General features: G+C 37.5%; 1 protein-coding gene across 1 annotated transcript; it reads left to right on the top strand.

Annotated features, from left to right (window-relative positions):
• Positions 1 to 476: 476 nt before the first annotated feature.
• Positions 477 to 731, top strand: K441DRAFT_590208 (uncharacterized protein; the record flags this gene model as incomplete). Its single annotated transcript, XM_067644792.1, has 2 exons — positions 477 to 605; positions 639 to 731. Coding segments are annotated over 2 exons (222 nt in total), but the record flags the coding sequence as incomplete, so codon positions are not given.
• Positions 732 to 19872: the final 19141 nt, after the last annotated feature.

Below are 19872 nucleotides of genomic sequence, written 5' to 3' on the forward strand. Positions count from 1 at the left end.
TAGGATGGCGATATATAAGTAAGGCGATTTATTGTAAATATATTAACGACAAGGCGGTAATTAAAGCGGTAGTTAAAGGGGATAAGGGCAAAGATAAAGAGGATAATCCATTTAATATACAAACTGGGCACAGTTCTAAGATTAAAGGGGGGATTTACGGAAGACCAATTATAGAGTCGCCGTTTAGTACCAAGTCCTAAAGAACGGCGTTAAGGCGGGTCAGTATAGGGTAGCATTAGTAGTTATTATTCAAGTCGGCGTTAAAAATTTGACTAAAAAAGGGTAGTCGGGTAGCTAAAGCCGGGAGAAAGGCAATAGAGGAGGAATTCCGGCGTTAGAGGAGGATAAGAGTAGTAGATATTTAAGAACAGTTAGAGGCGTTAATTAGAGAAGGGGCCAAGTTTAAGGATATCCAAGGACGGGCTATACAGGCGATTATACAATAGAAGAGCCTAGTTATTATAGTCATAGGTATAGGGGCCGGGAAGAGTATATTATTTATATTACCGGCATCGTATTCCACGGGGGTAATAGTAGTAGTTATCCCGTTAATTTCATTAAGGGATAATTTAAAGAACCGTTACGACAAGGCGGGAATTAAGTGCGTTAAATAGGATAGCCATAAACCACACAAATAGGCGTTAGTTATTTTAGTTACGCCAGAATTAGCAGTTAGCAAAGGTTTTAGGGATTTTATTAACCGACAGCAGGCCATAGGGAGGTTGGACTAGATAGTAATTAACAAATGCTATATCGTTTTAGATTTAACCAAGGGTTAAAGGATACGGATATTAAGGTTGTAAGATTTGGTTAAGACGGAGACACAGTTAGTGTATTTAACGGCGACAATACGGCCAAAAGACAAGGCGGAGTTTATACGGTTAATGGGGTTACCAGCGAAAGAAAAAAGCTATTAGTCTAAAGGGGTAACAATATAAAAGAACGTTAAATACCAAATTCGGTTATACAACTAGGAGGAGGAAGAAGAGGCGGTAAAGAAATTAGTAGAGGAGAAGAAGCGCCAATACCCAATACCCAAACAGATAATTGTATATTATAATAAGGTAGAGAAGACAGTTAGGTTAGGAACGGGTTTAAGTTATATTTATTACTACTAGCAGGTTAAAAATAAGACGGAAAAGAGTGAGTTAGTATAATAGTTAACAGAAGGAATATAATAGGCTTTTACGGCCACGAACGCGTTGGGTTTAAGGGTTAATGCGCTAATAATCCAGGCGGTAATCTATATTAGGGTAGTAAGGAAGTTACGGGATTATAAATAGGAAAGTAGTAGGGCGGGGCAGAACGGGTTAAAGAGTAAGGCGATTATATTACGCGGGGTACAATATAATCGGGTAGAGAAGATTTAAGAAGGGGGTTTAAGTAAGGATATTAAAGAGGATATGCTAAAGTTTATAATAACTAAAGGTTGCATACGGGTTATTTTAGACCAAGAAATAGATAGAAGGAAAGATAGGGTTAGTTATAAAGACGGGGAAGAAAAGTATAACGGATACTAAGTAAACAAGGCAGGGTTAAAAGGGGAAGAAATAGATACAGAGGTAGAAATAGAAGAGGAAGTAGTAGGGGTAGGGATAGAAGAGGAAGTAATAGAGGTAGATAAATTAGGAAAGGAGAAGGAAAAAAAGGTAGAGATAATTAAATTTAAACGGGAGGTAGAAAGGCGAAGATTAATAGCGGTTAAAGAGATAGAGTTATAATCAAGAGAGATATTAGAGGTATAGGTATTAGAGGAGAGGTTAAAAGAGTAGATATTAGGTTATTAGCAGTATAGGGCGGCGGGTAAAGTAGATAAGGAGTATTTGGGTTATAGTATTTGGGAATGCTATAAAGAGCAAGCGGATATAATTAGGGATAAAATTAAGGGGATAAAGGGGTTAATTAAGTAGGAGAGGTTTTTATATTATTTTAAGTGTGGAATCCCGTAGGGTATATATAAGAGGTTTAAGATAAACCCAAGCAATAGTAGTTAGAGGAAGAGAAGAGGGGTATTTATCAGTTTAAGGGGGTATTAGTTAAGTCATTAATATTAAATTAAATTATATGGCTGGTTAAGTTTAAGGTATAAATTAAGGGTAGGATAAAAAAGGACTGTTTAGAATAGGTTAATCCGAGTAATGTTAAACCAGTAATAAGATAGATAGGAAAGAAAATTAGGTAGGGAGGATTAGAGAGTAATAGAATATGCTAGGTATTTTATAAATTTTTAGAGTATAGAGTATTATAATAATTTAAGCGGTAGGTAATATTAATTTTAGTATACTAACATTAAAAAAGAAGTAATTTCGGCATGTTAACATACTAAACCCCCCCCCTTTTTTTTATTTACTAATACTACCTTAATTCCCTAACAATATAGCAAAATATAATTATTGCAAAAATGGATAATAATTAATCTAAATAAGTGTTGAGATAAGTATTAAGATAAGTATTAAGATAAGTGTTAAGATAAGTGATAAGATAAGTGTTAAGATAAGCGTTAAGATAAGTATTAAAATAAACGGTTAAGGGAAGTCGTAATTAAGAAGCTTAATATTTAATAGAGAAAGAAGCTTATATATTATTAAACGGATAATTAAGTATAAAAACACTGTCTTATTACAAGAGGCTCTAGAGCCTTATTATACACATTAAATAGGTAATAAAAAGGCTAACAAAGATATCGCTTAGTTGGTAATAAGTAATGGAAATAGGTAATAAGACATTCGATAAGACATACGATTAAGAAAGAGGGCAATTAGTTATAAGTTAAGAGATAACTAAAACAAAGTACGTAAATACGATTTGGGTCAACAGATAGTAGTATAATAGTAGTAAGGAAATCCAATTTAGGTTAATATATATATATATACATCATTCCCAAAGGTAAGCTGCCATCCTATTAAACTCCACCCATTTCTTAATCCTTATCCGCTGCGCCTTCCGTATATTTATTAAATTCATCCATAGTAAGCGAATTTAAAAGTACACTACGGCTAGTAATATCATCTCCGCATTTATAGAGGCGAGGAAGGAGCTAGTACTAAGCGAAGAGGATAAGGTAATTAACAGTGTTAACGGCCAAGTCTATCCGTCTACGGTTAACCAGCAGGATACTGCCCTTAACATTTTTCCGCTATTCTAGGCGGCGGCCTTAGTCCTAGCTGTTAGAATCTAGGTATAGATAGAGTGTATTATAAACGGGGTTATTAAAGCAATTAGGTAAAGCGAGGTTAGACTTCTAGAGGGGATTAGGGGAATAGGTACCCGTATATAGTCCTAGGGCGGCAGATCCCAAGTGCTCGGTAATAGGGGAAGGATTATCAGCTTTAAAGAAGAGAGGATAGCGGCGTAGGATATTAACGGGCTCGAATAACGGCCGGTTATATAGGTAACGGTCCCCGTAGGCGTTAACGCGGACGCCTTTAAGTTTAGCGGTCTTAATAGGCAAGACGATATTATAGGCAAAGTAGGTGTTGGCACCAATACTATTAATAGCGCTACCGATACCGTCACGAAACCAAAACATATAGTTAACGATATCGCGGTAATCAATTAAGGAAATATATTAGTAGTAGGGAGGGTTAGGGCTAGGGCCAACCTTAGCTATAGCTAGAAAGGGTCTATACTAAAAACGCTAGCGGCTGCCGCTAATAATAGCAATATTTTAATTAGGTGGGAGGGTTTAAAAGACATTGTAGCCGGTTAACTTAATAATATAGTCATTAAGGACGAAGGTGCGAAGAGCGTTACCATAGATCATATTAAGGCTTATACCAACAACATCAGTTTTAGTAGGGGAAATATTAAGATGGCCTTATAGGATAGGTTTATTATAGCCATCCATATCCGGGCAGAAAGGGATAATTTTAACCTATATAAGGCGAGGTTTAGAGCCAAGAAGTGTAGGGAAAAGTATAGCCTATTAGTAATTTTTAGATAGAGGTTCTTAAAATTTTATAAAGGGTTTATAAAGGTGTTTATAGATAGACCAGTTAGACTACTAGCATTCTATAGAGCAGTAAGCGGTAAAATAGCAGCAGGAGCATTATTTAGCGTCGGTAGCGTTATAGGTAGTATAGGAGTTAATAGAGTTTAGCATTTTTAAAAATAAAAGAAGCAAGGAGGTATTAAGGTAGAAGGTAAAATTAGGAGTAAAAGTAGGGGTAGTTAATATTTAAAGGAGGAAAGAAAAGGAAGGCTGGTGGTTATATAATATTAGGGAGGCTAGTAACGCCAGCCTCGTTATAGCATTAGAAGATCAATTCTTAATAGTTTTGGCATATTAACATACCAAAATCAGGATTTTAATATACTAAAATTGATACGGCTTAAATAAATGGCTCTAAATTAAAGCTTAAACAAATGCTGTATTATAGAGATACTGTTACAGCGCTAGTAGAAAATGGTGGATTATAGTTAATAATAATAATAATGTTTATTCCGCCCGGAGGCACTAAGCCTAAAGGGCACTAGTACTATATTACATATTTTTACTCCTTTTAGTCTCGCCATATTCTTGTATAAGCCCATATATATACCTTACTTAGTACTCCCTAGTATTACTAATACCTTATTCTGCGAGATTTTGTAGGTAGTTAGTAGCAGGTAGTCTTAAGGGGCTATTCCTCTAAGTATTCATTGTCCTATCTTTGGCAATTAAAGCGAGATCTGCTAGTAGCATAAGGGTGCGTAGTATAGGTTAATCGAAGTGTAAGGGGGGGGGAGGGTTTAACTATAGTGGGCGGGTTATTAATCTAGTTCTGCCTTAAGTCGTCCGGTAGCTATTATATATTTTACTATTATTCGGACCACGTCTATGTTTAGTGTCCACTATCTAGGGTTAAATAGCGCCTTACCCCTAAGGTAAAAGGATAAGCTGCCTCGTCTTATATCTATTTACTATAGCATTTATTCTTAATACACTATCCATTTTATACACCTAAAGAAAAAATGTTTTACTATTTCTCTTACTTATCCGTAGTTACATTAATCTAATTCTACCGCTCTAATCTAGTATAGATATCTATTAAGTCATATCATTCCCATCTATAGTTAGGCCAACACGTTTACCTCTTCTTACTTAAAAGAGTTATATAGCCTATGGGTATGTTTACCTAGTAGCGCTATATCCATTTTTCTTAAGTACCTTCCTACTTCTTCTAGTAGTATTTTCCTACCCCACTATCTTACTCTTGCTGTATTAATTATTATAGCCTTAGCCTAGTATTGTTGTTCTTACAGTAGGCGTCCTTACGTAGTAGCCCGCTATACTACTTTTTTTACCTTCTTACCTAGTACAAACTCCCCTTATATTAGGACCCATGCCATAAGGACGCAGTTACTTCTTTACCTTAGCGTACGGGTTATATTATAGATCTATACAATACTTATTTAGCTAAACTGGTGCTTAGGTTAGCTAAGCGCTAGTAGTGCCGCCTAATTACTGGTGAATATAGTAATCTATCTCCCCTATAGATCCGGTAATAAGCATCTTATCGCCAATAATATTACTATTAGTTCAGCCGTATATAGGTTCTGTTCTACTCTTAATCCTAGTATAGTTAAGTATATAACCACTTCCCTATTTAGTATATTACTAAGGGTGTTATAGACAACACCTTCTATCCCTACTATACCTCTCCTCCCGGACGAGCTTGTTGCGATCTATATGCCTTAAATAAAGTTAGCGGCTTTAGTTGCCCTATCTTTATCTAGGTTAATACTTATAGGTAGTCAGTCTTCCCATAGTAGTACTATATAGGGTTAAATAACCTCCATCTTATCTGTTGGTGTATATCGGTATATATAGGCTATCTTCTATAGTAGGGATATAAACCTCTAGAGCACCTTTGTACGGAGCCTTAAAAGTAGGTTCGTTTTATACAGCGTATAGAGGTCGACCTATAGCTTAGTAGCCCTCTTTAAATACCGCTCGCATACTAACCGTATGCTTGCTTTAGCTTCCCTAATAACTATAGCTACTATACGGAAAGTTCCTATAATTGCCTACGCTCCAATTCTTTACACCTTATTTATTACGGCTATAGCAGAACCCCCACAAACGTACATCCAGATATTTAAGGCGTAGTCTACTACCGGCGCTACCGTTACCCCAAATAGCTATCTTACGGTTAAGGGGGATACCATCCAAAGTCTCTTTAGTACCATAGCTGCAATAAGGCCCTTAGTGGCTGCTTTTACAATATATTACTTATACCAAAGCTCCGCATCTATAACTACCCCTAAAATCTTAGCTATATGCCCTAGTATAACTGTTTTTCCCTTAATTATAAACGGGGTAGTATTGGTCCGCTCCGCGTTTCTCATAAAGTGCACTAATATAGTCTTTTCTCCTTCAAACGTTGCGCCGCTTCGTTTCTCCCAGTCTATTACTCTATTAATAATAGCCTAAATACCTTCGCAGTTTACTACTGCTAATAGTCCTATAACCTATATATTATAGTCGTCCATAAACGCTATTAAGCCTCTATTTACATTAAGCCGGTACTAGACTAGGTCGGCATTAAAAAAGAGGAACAGTATTAGTAAGAGCGGCGATCCTTACGGTAGTCCTACTTATAGTAACTATTACTAGTTAGAGGTATAGCCGTTAACCAAGATAGTCGCCGTATGATTAGAGCAGAATACATCAATCCACCGCACTAGCACTGGCGGTATACCTCTTACTATAAGCCTCTGTAATAGCCTCTCTTTATATACTCTGTTATATACCCCTTTTACGTCAAAGCTAATAAGGCTAAGTACCTTCTTAGACCTCTATACGTTGTATATATGTTCTTATAGTAGCAGCAGCGCCTATTTAGTGGAGCGCTTTTTCCTCGCCCTAAAGTAATTTATAGGCAGTAGTCCAAAGGTTTCTACTATATGCGATATTCTCTCGGTAACTATAAACTCTAGCACCTTACCTAACGTAGAAAGCAGAGAGATAGGCCTCTATGCCCTTGCCTTTATATAGTCTCCTTTATTTAGCTTCTTAAGCGGTATAATCTTAGCATTTCTCCATTAGCTAGGAAGGTCACCCTTATTTAGTAAGGTCTGAAAGAGGAGCAGGACCCTATCTTTTATTACTAGCCATATCTGCCTCCACACCATCGCTAGTAAGCCATCGTCCCCTAGCGCTTTCCATGGCTTTACTATAAACATCTTCCGTTCTACCTCTTCCATTATAAGACGCGGCATTAGTATTAGCGTTTGTTAGGGCCATAGGCCCTTATCCTCTATTCCTACTAGCAGCGGGGGAAAGAATATAGTTAACAGCTCCGCTGCTTACTCATCTTTTCCTTCTATAGTAGATCTATTTGTCCTTACTAGCGGTAGTATCTTATCAAACGCTGAGTTGCCGCTTAGGTTAAGGTATTTTACTGCTTACTAAATGTTTGCGTCATTGGCTAGGAAGTCGTTCCAATATATCCTTTTCTATTTCCGTATTACATCGTAGTATTCCTTTAAGGCCTCCTTTACTTGTTATTCTAGTTCTAGTAACATCTAACCCACTTAGCGTTGGTTCTTTACCCAGTTCCTCTAGTAAGTATATACCCGGCGGAGCTTTATAAGGTCTATTATCTACCACCTTTTTATATATAGTAACAGTTTAGCTTTTAGAGTTAATACGTATACTACCTCTAGTACTACATCCATAAGCCGGTCTGTTTACTACTGTACTCTACCGCCCACTAAGATCACACGGAGGGCGGTAGTAATCCTATTCCTAATTTTATTCCATAGTGCGTTTTTAAAGAGCATTCTCTATTCTATAGCGCGTTTAGGAACCGCAATGTTAAATATTATCTTAATTGCCCTATAATCAGATCCGTGTTCTATCCCATATACTATACACTTTACTATCGTAGATGCTAGCTCGTCTAATACTAGGATCAGGTCAATCGTTATCTCGCAGTTGCCATTTTGCCATATTTTTATACCCCTAGGCAGCAGGCTACGCAGGGAGTAATCTCCCATAAGGTTAATAATCGGGTCAGCTTCTCCCTATCTCGCCAGCAAGACGTCATTTCCTCCCTATAGCTAGTTGTGCCGATTAAAGTCTCCTACAAGTATTATATCAGTTCGTATCCCTATCTTATTCTATATTTCCTAAATTAATTAGTGTAGTTTACTAGTTATATCCTATAGTGCCTCTATATTCTTTCCCTTAACGTATACCAACACTACTAGTACTAATCGGTTGGGAAGGCGCAGTACCGCCGCGGTAAGATCTACCGATTATACTAGCACCTATTCGGCCTTAATATCTTTTTAAATCCATAACATGCTCTATACCGCCCACCTCTCTTTACGCTAGACCATAGGTATTACCTTAGTCCAATTTAAGTGTCCTATAGGGACAATTACGACCATATTATTCGTTTTCTATATGTACGGCTCTAATATTACTAACACTCTAAAGTCTTTTAGTTGTTTATCGTTTATTAGGCTCTGCTATACTATACTCTATTTTTAAATATTTAGTTAAAGTACCTAAAGTGTCTTATACATAGTGGGTAGGATAAAGCACTCGGCAATTTTTACTAAATAATTTATATGGTCCTCCGTATAGTATGCATTTTAAAATCTATCCTTAGCAGTTGTTATAATAATATCCTTCTTAAGCGCATCTAGCACATACTTGCGGTCTTATATATGCGAAAGCTTTATATCCTAGTGTCTAACACCAGTAGCATTACGTTAAGCCGCTTTTAGGTTTATAGGTTCTAACGTAGGCTAATTCCCCTACAATATAAAAGTATTGGTCCTATAGCAACCGTGCTGCCTTACTACTTTTAGTAATGTATACTACCATTAAACTATATACCTTTCCTGTGTCTTTTCTACTAAGCTACCCTATCTAGGCTATGTATACATTATTCTCTTTTCCTAGCACCTCCACTACTTTATCTTAAATCTTTCCTTTCTGGTTAAGAACTGCTATTTGGTTGGCGTTGTTAATTTTTACTAGGTAGAGCTGGTCTTATAGTACCTAAATACTAGGTACTAAGGTCTTCTAGGCCGCTTCTTTTACACATTAGAGCTTGGTATTATTCCTATAAGTTATCCTAATGCGTGCGGGGTTCCTAGGGTCTTTAATTACTGCTATATAGCGCCAGCTCTCGTGGCCTTCTGTTATACGTATATTGTTATAACTTAAATAAATGCCTCTAAACCAAAGCTTAAACAAATACTGTATTACGAAGATACTAAGCTAAAGAGAAGGAAAAGGGGTTGCTAGGACCGATGTAAACAAATATATAGGGTAAGCCGCTAAGGCGCTAGCTTTAGGCGGGCCAATTATAGGTTAGTAGAATATAGCAGAATTTGGCAGGTAACGTGCGATAGCGCTGTTATATCACCCCCCTCTTTAAAAGAAAGCCTGCCCTTAGGCTTAGTTAGAAAAAATAGGGTAGCACTAGGCTTATAAACGTAGGATTACAAAAATATAAGATAAGGAGATAAAGGGGATATAAGTCCGTCCTAACTGGGTACAAAGGGCGATTATAGGCTAAGTAGAAGCACTAGGCCAGAAAAAGTAGCCGCTAAAAGTCTTAGCACAGATCTAACTAATTAGACAACTTTAACCGGCGGTCAAAGTTCCTGGACATTTAAAATTTTACGGTACTGGTAAAAAACGGCAGAATATGGCAGAATTTGGCAGACAGCTATATTAGGGCTTTAGGGCGTTTTTGTCCCTATATTCTTCTAGTAACTTATCGTCTTTATTATACTAGCATTCCATTTATTCGTCTAGGTACTTTAGGGGTCTAGGCGCATTAGGGTATTAGTTATAAAATTCTTTAAGCTTCTAGGGGCAGCCTATAAAGTTCTATATAGGGTACTAGGTTAGGTTAGGATTGTAGCCCTTTTATTAAATACGGTATTTTAGCGCTCCCCGTACTATCTTACAGGCTAGTATTTTATTAACCTCCCATTTATTGTCACCGTTTACTTAAACTGGTAGGGGAGGCTTGTTCTTTTGTCTAGGCAATAGGTCGTTTATAGCTTTCCGTAACTTATCTAGCAAGAAGATAGGGTAAACCCTAATTAAGTCTGGGAGCTTTATCTTATATAAATTACCTATCTTCTTAAGAACCTTATACGGTCCTGCCATCTAATAGTCTAGCTTATAGCTAGGTCGTTCGGTCCTCTAATTCCTTATTATAACCTAGACTATATCGCCAGGGGCAAAATTAGGCTCTTGACGGTGTTTATTCGCCTGCTGTTCTATTGACCTCTAAGCTTTTTTTAGGTTCTCGCGGGCTACCGTCTAGGCCTCCTCTAATTGTTTAGCGTACTATTAGGCCTTAGTATAGAATAGCTTCTCTTATATAGTCTAGGGTTCTTCTAGCCTTTTCCAGTTAAAGCTTATACGGGGTAAGTATCCCATTTCTAGCTAAATTGGGGCAAACCCTGTGGAGTTATAGGGTAGGGTTGCTTGCGCGTAGTTTATTAAGGGTAGTAATTTAAACCAGTTGTTCTGGAAATAGTTAATAAAGGGCCTAAGCCTCTGGTCTAGGTACTGATTTACGATCTCTGTCTAACCGTCTGTCTGGGGGTAATAAGCTGTAGAAAGCTTTAGCTTAATGCCTAGGATCTAGGTAAACTTATTCCAGAAGGCCGATATAAACTATAGCCTATAATTGGACATAATAGTATCTAGTAGTCCGTAGATTCGGTAGACGTAATAGACATATAGCCGGGCTGCCTCTTTAGTATCGATATTCTTATAATATAGAATTAAAAACAGGCGTTTACTAAAGCGGTTAACTATAACTATAACCATATCGTATCCGTTACGGTCCCTAGGTAATTTATAGAAGTCTATAAAGATATACTACTAAGGGCGCTTTAGTATTAGGAGTGGCTTAAGTAGTCCTAGGGTCTTATCCCGTAGGATTATAGCTCTCTAGCAGTCTTTACAGTTCCGTATATATTGATCAATATCCATAACTATTCTCGGCCAGTAGTAGCGGCAGTTAATAATTTTACGGGTCTTGTTCTTGCCAGGGTATGCCGTAGAGACTTAGTAATAAGCTTTGCGGATTAGTTCGGTCCGTAGATTGTTAATATTAGGGACTATAAGCCGCTCCTAGTATAGGAGCAATCCTTCCTCCATCTTAAAATTAGGGTCTCCTTTTATAGCTTATTCGCGAAGGGCCCTTAAGGCGTTAGCCGTACGGTTTATAGTTAAGAGGCAGTTAATTAGCCCTATTAGCTTATCTAAGGACTTCTCTATTAGTACTAGCTCGTTTTGCTAGGAGTCTAGCTTCTTAAGGATCCGTAGGTCGAGCTGTTCTAAATAGAGGAGGGCGCGCGTCTAATATTGGGTCTTTAGCTTATCCTAGGGTCCTACATCTTATTCTCTTTAGGTTAGGGTATTAGCCTTAGAGTTTTGCTTGCTAGAACAATATATAATCGTAAAAAAGAATTAGAAAAGTATTTCGGCCCACCGGGCTTATCGCCCTATAAGCTGCTTTATAGTTATAAAGTACTCTAGGGCTTTATAATCTGTATATATCTTAATCCAGGAGTTTATACCTTTAAGCTCTACGCGCTATTAGAAAAGTAATTAAATAATAGCTAACATTTCTTTATCGTGTACTTTATAGTTACACTTAGCCGGGTTTATTGTCTTTAAAAAAAAAGCTATAGGGTACTATTCGCCGTCTAGATATAACTGTAATAGGATTCCCGCTACGACCCCATTAGAGGCGTCTATTTTTAGCATTAATTTAAGGTCCGGGTTATAGTAACAAAAAATTAGGGAAGAGATAAGCCAATCCTTTACCTCTTCGAAGGCCTCTATATAGCTATTATTAAAGATAAAAGGCGTGTCCTTCCTAGTTAGTCGTATAAGAGGTTTTGCTACAATTTTATAATCACGGATAAACCAGCGGTAGAAATTATAAAAACTAAGGAAGGACTGGATTCCTTTTACTGTATAAGGGGGCTTCTAGTTACGGATTGCCTCTACCTTCTTAGGGTCGACTTTAATTCCTTCCGTAGTTATAATAAACCCGAGGTATTTTATACGTTTTACCCCAAACTCGCATTTCTTAATATTAACTTATAAGCCCGCGTTCCGTAGCCTCTCTAGAACCTTTTTAATATAAACTTAATACTTAAGTTCGTCGTCTAAGTATATAAGAATGTCGTCTAGGTATACCGTGTAGAATTTGTTAAGGTAATTAAAAAGAACGTTATTTATATACCTTTAGTACGTAGCCGGTCCGTTTATTAGTCCAAAAGGAAGAACTTTATATTTATAGGAACCATAGCGGGTATAGAACGTTGTTAAATCTTTAGATATAGGGTCTATCCTAATTTAGTAGAAAGCTTAGCGGATATTAAGTTTAGTAAAGATCTTTACCTAGCTTAGACGTGCAAGGGTCTCGTTAATTAAAAAAATAGAATACCGGTCCTTTTAAGTAATAGCGTTTAGCTTTTAATAGTCGATACAAAAATAAAGGCCTCTATTAGGCTTTTTTACGAACAGAATAGGGGAAGTAAAAGGGGCTTAACTTAGCTCAATAAACCCTTTATCTAGGTTATTAATTAAGTACTACTTTATTACTTTTAGCTTATCCATTAATTAATAGTAGAGGGGGCTATAGCCTAGCGAGTTATTGGCCTCTAATTAAATCTTATAATTGTATGTCTGGTAAGGGGGTAACTTATCTAAGGCCGCCTTTAAGAATACATCCTTATAGCCTATATAAATGGTAGGAAGAAGGTGTTTAACTAGTTCCTCGTCGGTTTCCTTATCTAGCCTTTCCTCTCTATTATTAATAATTCGGTTAATCTTATATAGGCTTGTTATAAAGACCTTATTGTCCTTCCGGTACATATTAAAGTAGAACACTATAGCGCTAATTGCGGCAATATCTATAGTAGGGGGGTTGACTAATAATAGGGGCGTATGTAACTTTAGGGACTTCTAGGGTACTGGCGTCATTATTACTCCTTTTAGCTCCTATTACATCTTTTAAAGGTCATCCCTTATATTCTATTAATACGTTCTTTTCCATAACGGTTAAATCTATATAATTTAGACGTTATCTACGTTATTATCTATCCCGCTTTTATACGTAGAGTCCTCTTTAAACGTAGCGCTTTGGGAGAGTATCTTTATCGGTATAGAGTTCTTTCTAGCTTCGCGGTAGGCGTTCTTTTAGGTAAAGGCTAGGTTATAGGCCCGGATATCCTACTAGTAGGTAAAGTCACCCCTTACGGCTAGTATCTTATAGTTGGTTTAGATCTCCCTAACAAAGGAGGGCAACCTCGGTCTATTCTCTAGCTAGACAAACCGTCTTTTTTATATATTTAACCAAATATCAAAATAGGATATCTATTTTCGTCTAAGGATTATATTATAGGACCCTAGGTCTAGGATACAAAAGGGGATGCTATATTAGCGTTATCCGTTAAAAGCAATATATAACTTTAAGACGTGGGTAACAGGCTAACCGGCTTAGCCGTTATAGCCCTTTACCTAGATAGGCTTCTCTAGTTAGATAGCTTCTGCATTTAGAAACTTGGCAACATTATTTATATAGGCAGTATTTATAAAGGCGAAGCCATTTACTCCAGTGTTAATAAGGGCGGTTATATTAACTCCATATCTATTTTAAGATACTATATATAGAACCGTAAAATGCTTTCCACCCATTAACTAACTAAGATTAATCTCTTTAAGATTAATAGGGTATCCTAGGGGGGAGTCTTTCCCTAGGGTTCTTCTTTTTCTAACTCCTCGGACGTTTCTCCTTCCTCTATCTCCTTAATATTACCTATATCCTTTAGCTCCGGGTAGGACAAGGTAAAGTAACCTTACTTATCGCAGTTAAAGCACGTGGCCGAGGTAGGGTCGATCGGAGTATTACGGCGAATACTAGTTAATAGTATAGTACGTAGCTGGTCGGGCGAGGTTTACCAGTACGTAGTTATAACCGCCTTTAGTATAAGAGTAGTCGTAACTTATCTTCCTGCTCTAGCTTCTATAGGTATAGCTAGCGAGTTTTAATTATTATAAAGTCGCTTCTACCAATTAGGGCAGGCGTTAATCCGCTTTAGTTCTAAGTCTAATAATAGGCAATAAGCTGCGAGTCTTTTATGGGTTAGTAGGTTATTTAAGGTTACAGCAATCTTTTCTTATAGCTAGATTATTAGCTTATTATATAGGTCTAATTAGTAGTTCTTAAGGGGAACCTAGCCTTCTCCTATAAGGTATAGGAATTAAGTCTAGAATTCAGCAAAGGGTTAGTTCGGTTTTATTATTAGGTAATTATAGTTATAACGGGCATCCCGTACTTTGTTCGGGTTAATATAAATAGCCGCTAGGTACCGTATTATCTTATTAACAGATATAAATCGGACAGGGGAGTCGTCCTTAAACTTGGCTTAAAGGTGCCGTTAGGCGTCCCCAGTAGTTCGACCAAAGAGGTAGAGCATTTTAGCTTCTTTAAAAAGGAAATAGTTGTGGTTAACACAGAGCTTTCCTTATACTTAAATCCTCTAATTCTCAAAGGTAGGGTCTATCCCATTAGACAGTAGTAGGGGGTTAGGGAGCTTAACGGACTTTAATTACTTNNTNATTATATCCNTACTCCCTAGTNTATNANATTNAGTAGAGTAAANAGGTNNGNTAGGGCTTTAAGAANGGGAAGCTNGGCTATTTTATAGGGCCGTAAGGCTTTCTAGGATCTCTTATAGGGTCTCTTATATATTTCTTGCTTTAAGATAATTGGCTTCCTAGCTAGCTATAAGGGCGCGAATCTACTTGCGTATATCTACAATATTATTATTATCTTCAATTTCTAATCCTAATTAGATCTTAGGTTCCTCTTAGGTAGAGGCAGCTCTCTTAAATAAGCTTATTTTAGGTGCCATTATTAGCTTCCTAAGGTTCGTTAGTATTATACGCTTTAGTTTTAATTCCGGGGGTATAGGTCCAGTCCTATCTAGCTTATAAGGTAGGATATTATCCAGGCCTTCCTAGGTAATATAGAGTTGTTTTAGTGTCTAAGTATAGCGCGTCAATGCGTTATTATAGACAAAGTTTCTTTAGGGTAGGATATTATTAAGGCCTTCCCAAGCAAGATAGGGAGAGCTTAGTATAATATTACGGCTTAAATAAATGCCTTTAAACTAAAGCTTAAACGAATACTATATTACAAAGATATTAAGCTAAAGAGAAGGAAAAGGGGTTGCTAGGACTAATGTAAACAAATATATAGGGTAAGCCGCTAAGGCGCTAGCTTTAGGCGGGCCAATTACAGGTTAACAGAATATAGTAGAATTTAGCAGGTAACGTGCGATAGCGCTATTATATATACTACTTTTAATTGCTTACCTAATTACCCCCGGTTATACTTTATTCTTATTTTCCTCTTTAACTCTAAATATATTAACTATGCAGTATAGCGTATTAGTAATAGTTAATGGCATAGTATTCCTTAACGGGAAGGATATTAGGTTGCTTAGTTAACTGCTTAGCGGTATATAGGTAATATCCGCATACAACGGAGCCGCGCTTAGTAGTGCTTAAATATTTAATAATTAGGTCTAAATTACCTCTATCTTCTCCGTAACCTTAGCTCTAAGCGCATCGATCTACTCTATAAATATTTTAGTAATAACTTTAATTTAGTTTACTTATGCCTTTTTCTGCTGCTCTAATACCCCTAGTAGTGACGTAACTAGGTTAGTTAGTACCTTAATCTACATATTTAATGTTATATTTGTCCTCTTAGTTATTAATTAGTTTGCTATAGTAGCTATTATTACCAGCTGCTCTATTCTCTTTTTAGCCATTACGCGGTTTCTTATTAACCCTATTTAATCCTTAGGGCGTAGTTTTTTCCCCATATGCTTCAGTTATAGTACACTAGGGGCCACTACTGCTATATAAACCGTATCTTCTATATCGCTCTTATAACTATTGTTTTTAAGGGCCTTAGTTATCTTAGCGCGTTCCCGACATAATTAACGCATTAAGCCTCCTTCCACCTCTGCCGTTTCTATCTTCCCTTTCTTAACTTAGGTACTGCGTACTAGGGGGTATTATTTAAAGATAAGGTTTAAGTCTCCCGTTTAACCCCCTAAGGTTATAGATTATAGTAGACATTATATAGTAGAGGTAGAGTTATATAAGCTTATATGACTTAAGGACCGCATATAACTTTAAGCGGCGCTACTATTCTTCTTCTTTTCTTTCTTTAGCTTTAGATCCTTATTTATAGATAATTTAATTATACAGGCTTGTATATCTATCTTACCGTGCCCATATCTCTTAATTAACTAAGTCGCTAATATCCCTTCCGCTGGTATATTTCGTCCTACTATTATTAATAAGAACTGGCTAATAGAATTAATAGGATCAAGGCTACGTAACTATACACGTACTTTTAATTCCGGTATTTGCGCACGGTCCGCCTCTTATAGGACACTACTAGCGGAAGGGATACTCTCTATAACTATAAAGGCTTAGTTAAAAGAATAGAATCTATTAGTAGCCAGTAAACTAGAATTCTAAGACAAGGTCTAAAAGGAGGTTAAGGAAAGAATACGTCTATATATATAGGCCAAGGCTCTAAGCAAGCCCCTAACTAGGGTTTATAACAGTGCCGTAACAATAACCAATTACCTATAATGTTGTTTTAGTATGTTAATATGCTAAAATAGATATATTTTAGCATATTAATATACTATATATACCCGCAATCCATTCCCACAACCTATTCCTATAACCTATTCCCATAACCCATTCCCACAACCTATTCCTACAACCCATTCCTATAAAACCTAGGAATATACTCAAATCTTTTCTACCCTTAAATCCACCCTATAAGGTATCTAGCTGGGCGGTTAGAGGAACATTACCTTTCTACCGCTACCGCCACTACTACCCCAACGCCACTACTACTACCCCAACGCTAATTACCCTAACGCCACTGCTAATACTACTACTAACACCACTACCAACACCGCTACCGCCTAAGGGTTAGTGCGCTAGGTTTATAGCTGTGGGATTTAGTAGCACTAAACGCCCAAATTTGGCCACAACCTAATACACCAACTCTTGTCCTCGTCTCTCCAACTTATGTGCTATAAGCCCCTAAGACAGCGGCCTATAAAAAAGGGGGAATAAAAAGGGGGAATAAAAAGGGGGAATAAAAAGGGGGAACAAAAAGGGAAAAAAAGAAAAGAGAAGAATAAAATTGCGACTTAGAAGGCGTCACAATACGCGTTAAGAACGCGANATAAATCCGTTTATATATAACCTCTCTCCTCTCCCTCCTCTCCCTCCTCTCCCTCCTCCCCCTCCTCCCCTCTTCCCCCCAGCCATACTATATTGTCTTTTATCCCTACTTATAAACCTTTTTAACTATCTCCCTAATTTTAGCGTACTTATCTACATATCTTATAAATTAGAGGTACCGCTAGCTCACCTTAGAACCCACCTACGTACGCATTATACAGACTATGCCGAGATTTAAGCGCTTAAAGGATGACTAGAAAGAGGTGTAAAAAAGATTATTAAGTAAATCCTTAATAGCTATAGCGTTCTGGACCCGCGCAATGTTATTATTAAAACGCTACCTTCGGAATCGCCTCCCGTTTTAGGCCTTAGACTTTACTACAGTATTTAGTATAGCTATTATCCGTATATATACTGCGGCCGGAAGTCTAAAGAGAAGTCGATAGAAAATTATTTAAACTTACATTAAGCCGTCCTACGTCGTCGTAGCAGCCAGCCTTGGGTCCCCTAAGATGCTAAAGATAATATAAATGCTATACCTCTTTGGTAAGAGATTATATACCAGCGCTTCTTCGCGACAGGCCACCAAAGCTCGTTCTTCCGTATTACTACTATAACGCTAGAGGTTTAAAAAGACCAGAGACCAGCACCGTGCTTATAGAAGGATAAGCTCCTACGCGCTCTAATTAACAAAGAGCTAGATAGAAGTAAGTAAGAACTTAAGGAATCCGCTAAGGTCTACCTTAATCAGACAATAAAGACTAAGGTGTCCCCCTGGCTTAAGATAACGCAGTAGCCTCGCTATTTTAACGGATTAAAGCTTGCGGAAGTCACCCCGCTAGGCTATACCGCCAACCCTATAACTAAACCCGCGCTTTAGCTCCTTATAGAAAGCCTAGACCGCGTTATAAAATAAACATATTTATCCATCCGTAAGGATAGGATTGGAGTATTTAACCAGGTAAAGATTAATAGCTTTATTACAGGCAACTTAGGGAGATTGGAGCGTATACTAATAATTAAGTTATAAAAGAGCACGTACTGTAAGTACAAGGGCCTTTAGAAGAGGTTACTCTGCTTCGCGTACCGCACTAATTAGCCTAATTAGCGGACTTAGCTAGCTTACTAGTTTATAATATCGTAGCTAGCGTACCTAGATAATACAGTTAGGCTCGCGGAAGCGCTAATATTACTCGTAAATTAAGGGGAAATAAGTCCGTAGGGCGGGCGCGGAAATGCAGTAAAGGAGATATAGGCTAACTTGGATAAGGCTTGCCTTCTTCTCTATATATCGCTCCTAGACTATAATCTTAGGGGCAGTTACTTCGATAGCGTTATAATTAGATTCCTTACCGTGCTAGGGATTAATAAGAGAAAGGAGAGTAGCGTATTTCTTAATCCGTTGGCCTTTCCTATCCAAGTTTATTAAGATAGCGCAGATAATTATTCTACAGAGAGCGGTGGTCGCGGCTGAAAAAGGTAAGGTTAAGTATATATCGGACATAGTTAATAATATAAGGGAGCGCTTTATAGTGCGCGGGTCGCGGTTAGCGTTTAACTAGGCCTGTTAACTACGGGCGTTTATAAAAGCCTATCTAAATAGCACAACAAGTCTAGGGTATATAATCTAGTCGGAGGATAAAGAAACGGTTAAATATAAAACTCTAAAACTGCGAATGGCGGACTTTAGAGAATTTGTGGCTAGGCAGGTTCGGCTTATATAGGACTAGCTAGAGGAACTCCTGCTTCTATATCCGTCCGAGTGCTAAAAGGACATCATCCCCACGCTACACATCTACCGCTTAAGAGATAATCATAGTAGTAATAAAAAAGGGTAGAATTTTCTATAAGACCTACGCAACTTAGATTAGCTTTAAGGCGGCAACAAGTAGCTACTTAATTAAGTTCTAGCGAACAACTAGCTAAAGGAAGAGTTTGTTTATTTAACCAAAGAAGGCCAAATTAGGTAGAAGAAGGCGGTAGTAAAGCTATACATTTTAAAGATCGAGACATTTCTTAAAAGACTTCTACTATTAATTTACCTAACTTCGGGATAATCTACTAGAGAAACGGAGCTTATAAGCTTACGGCACGTTAATACCGCGTAAGGACACCACTGGAACATTTTTATTAAAGACGGAGTGGTTAGTACCGTTACTACCTACTATAAAGGGTATAACGTAACCAGGTTAACAAAGATCATTTATTAATATTTGCCCCGAGAAGTAAGCGAGCTGCTAATATATTACCTATAGCTAATCCTACCTTTTTAGGAGAAGATAGAGATATTAGTCTATAAACGCAAGGACCCGCCCTCCCCATTCCTCTGGGTAAAAGGTGGCGATAGTTAAAACAGCTATCGCCTAAGGACGATTATAAGGCGAGAGGCTGAGACCTAGTTAAAGACGGATATAAATATTACCGTCTATTAACACGTGGCTATTGCTATATCCTAACAGCATCTAAAGTATAGGGGTTTTAAGCGCGACTATAGTCTTAATTAAAAGATCGCGGACGCGCAGGCAACTTATAGCTCCTAAATAGCGGGAATAGTATATATATAAGGCTTACAAGAGGCACTAGGGCACGTCGCGGCTAGA

Source organism: Cenococcum geophilum (genome assembly GCF_001692895.1).
Source record: "Cenococcum geophilum 1.58 unplaced genomic scaffold K441scaffold_72, whole genome shotgun sequence".
Taxonomy (NCBI): Eukaryota; Fungi; Ascomycota; class Dothideomycetes; order Gloniales; family Gloniaceae; genus Cenococcum; species Cenococcum geophilum.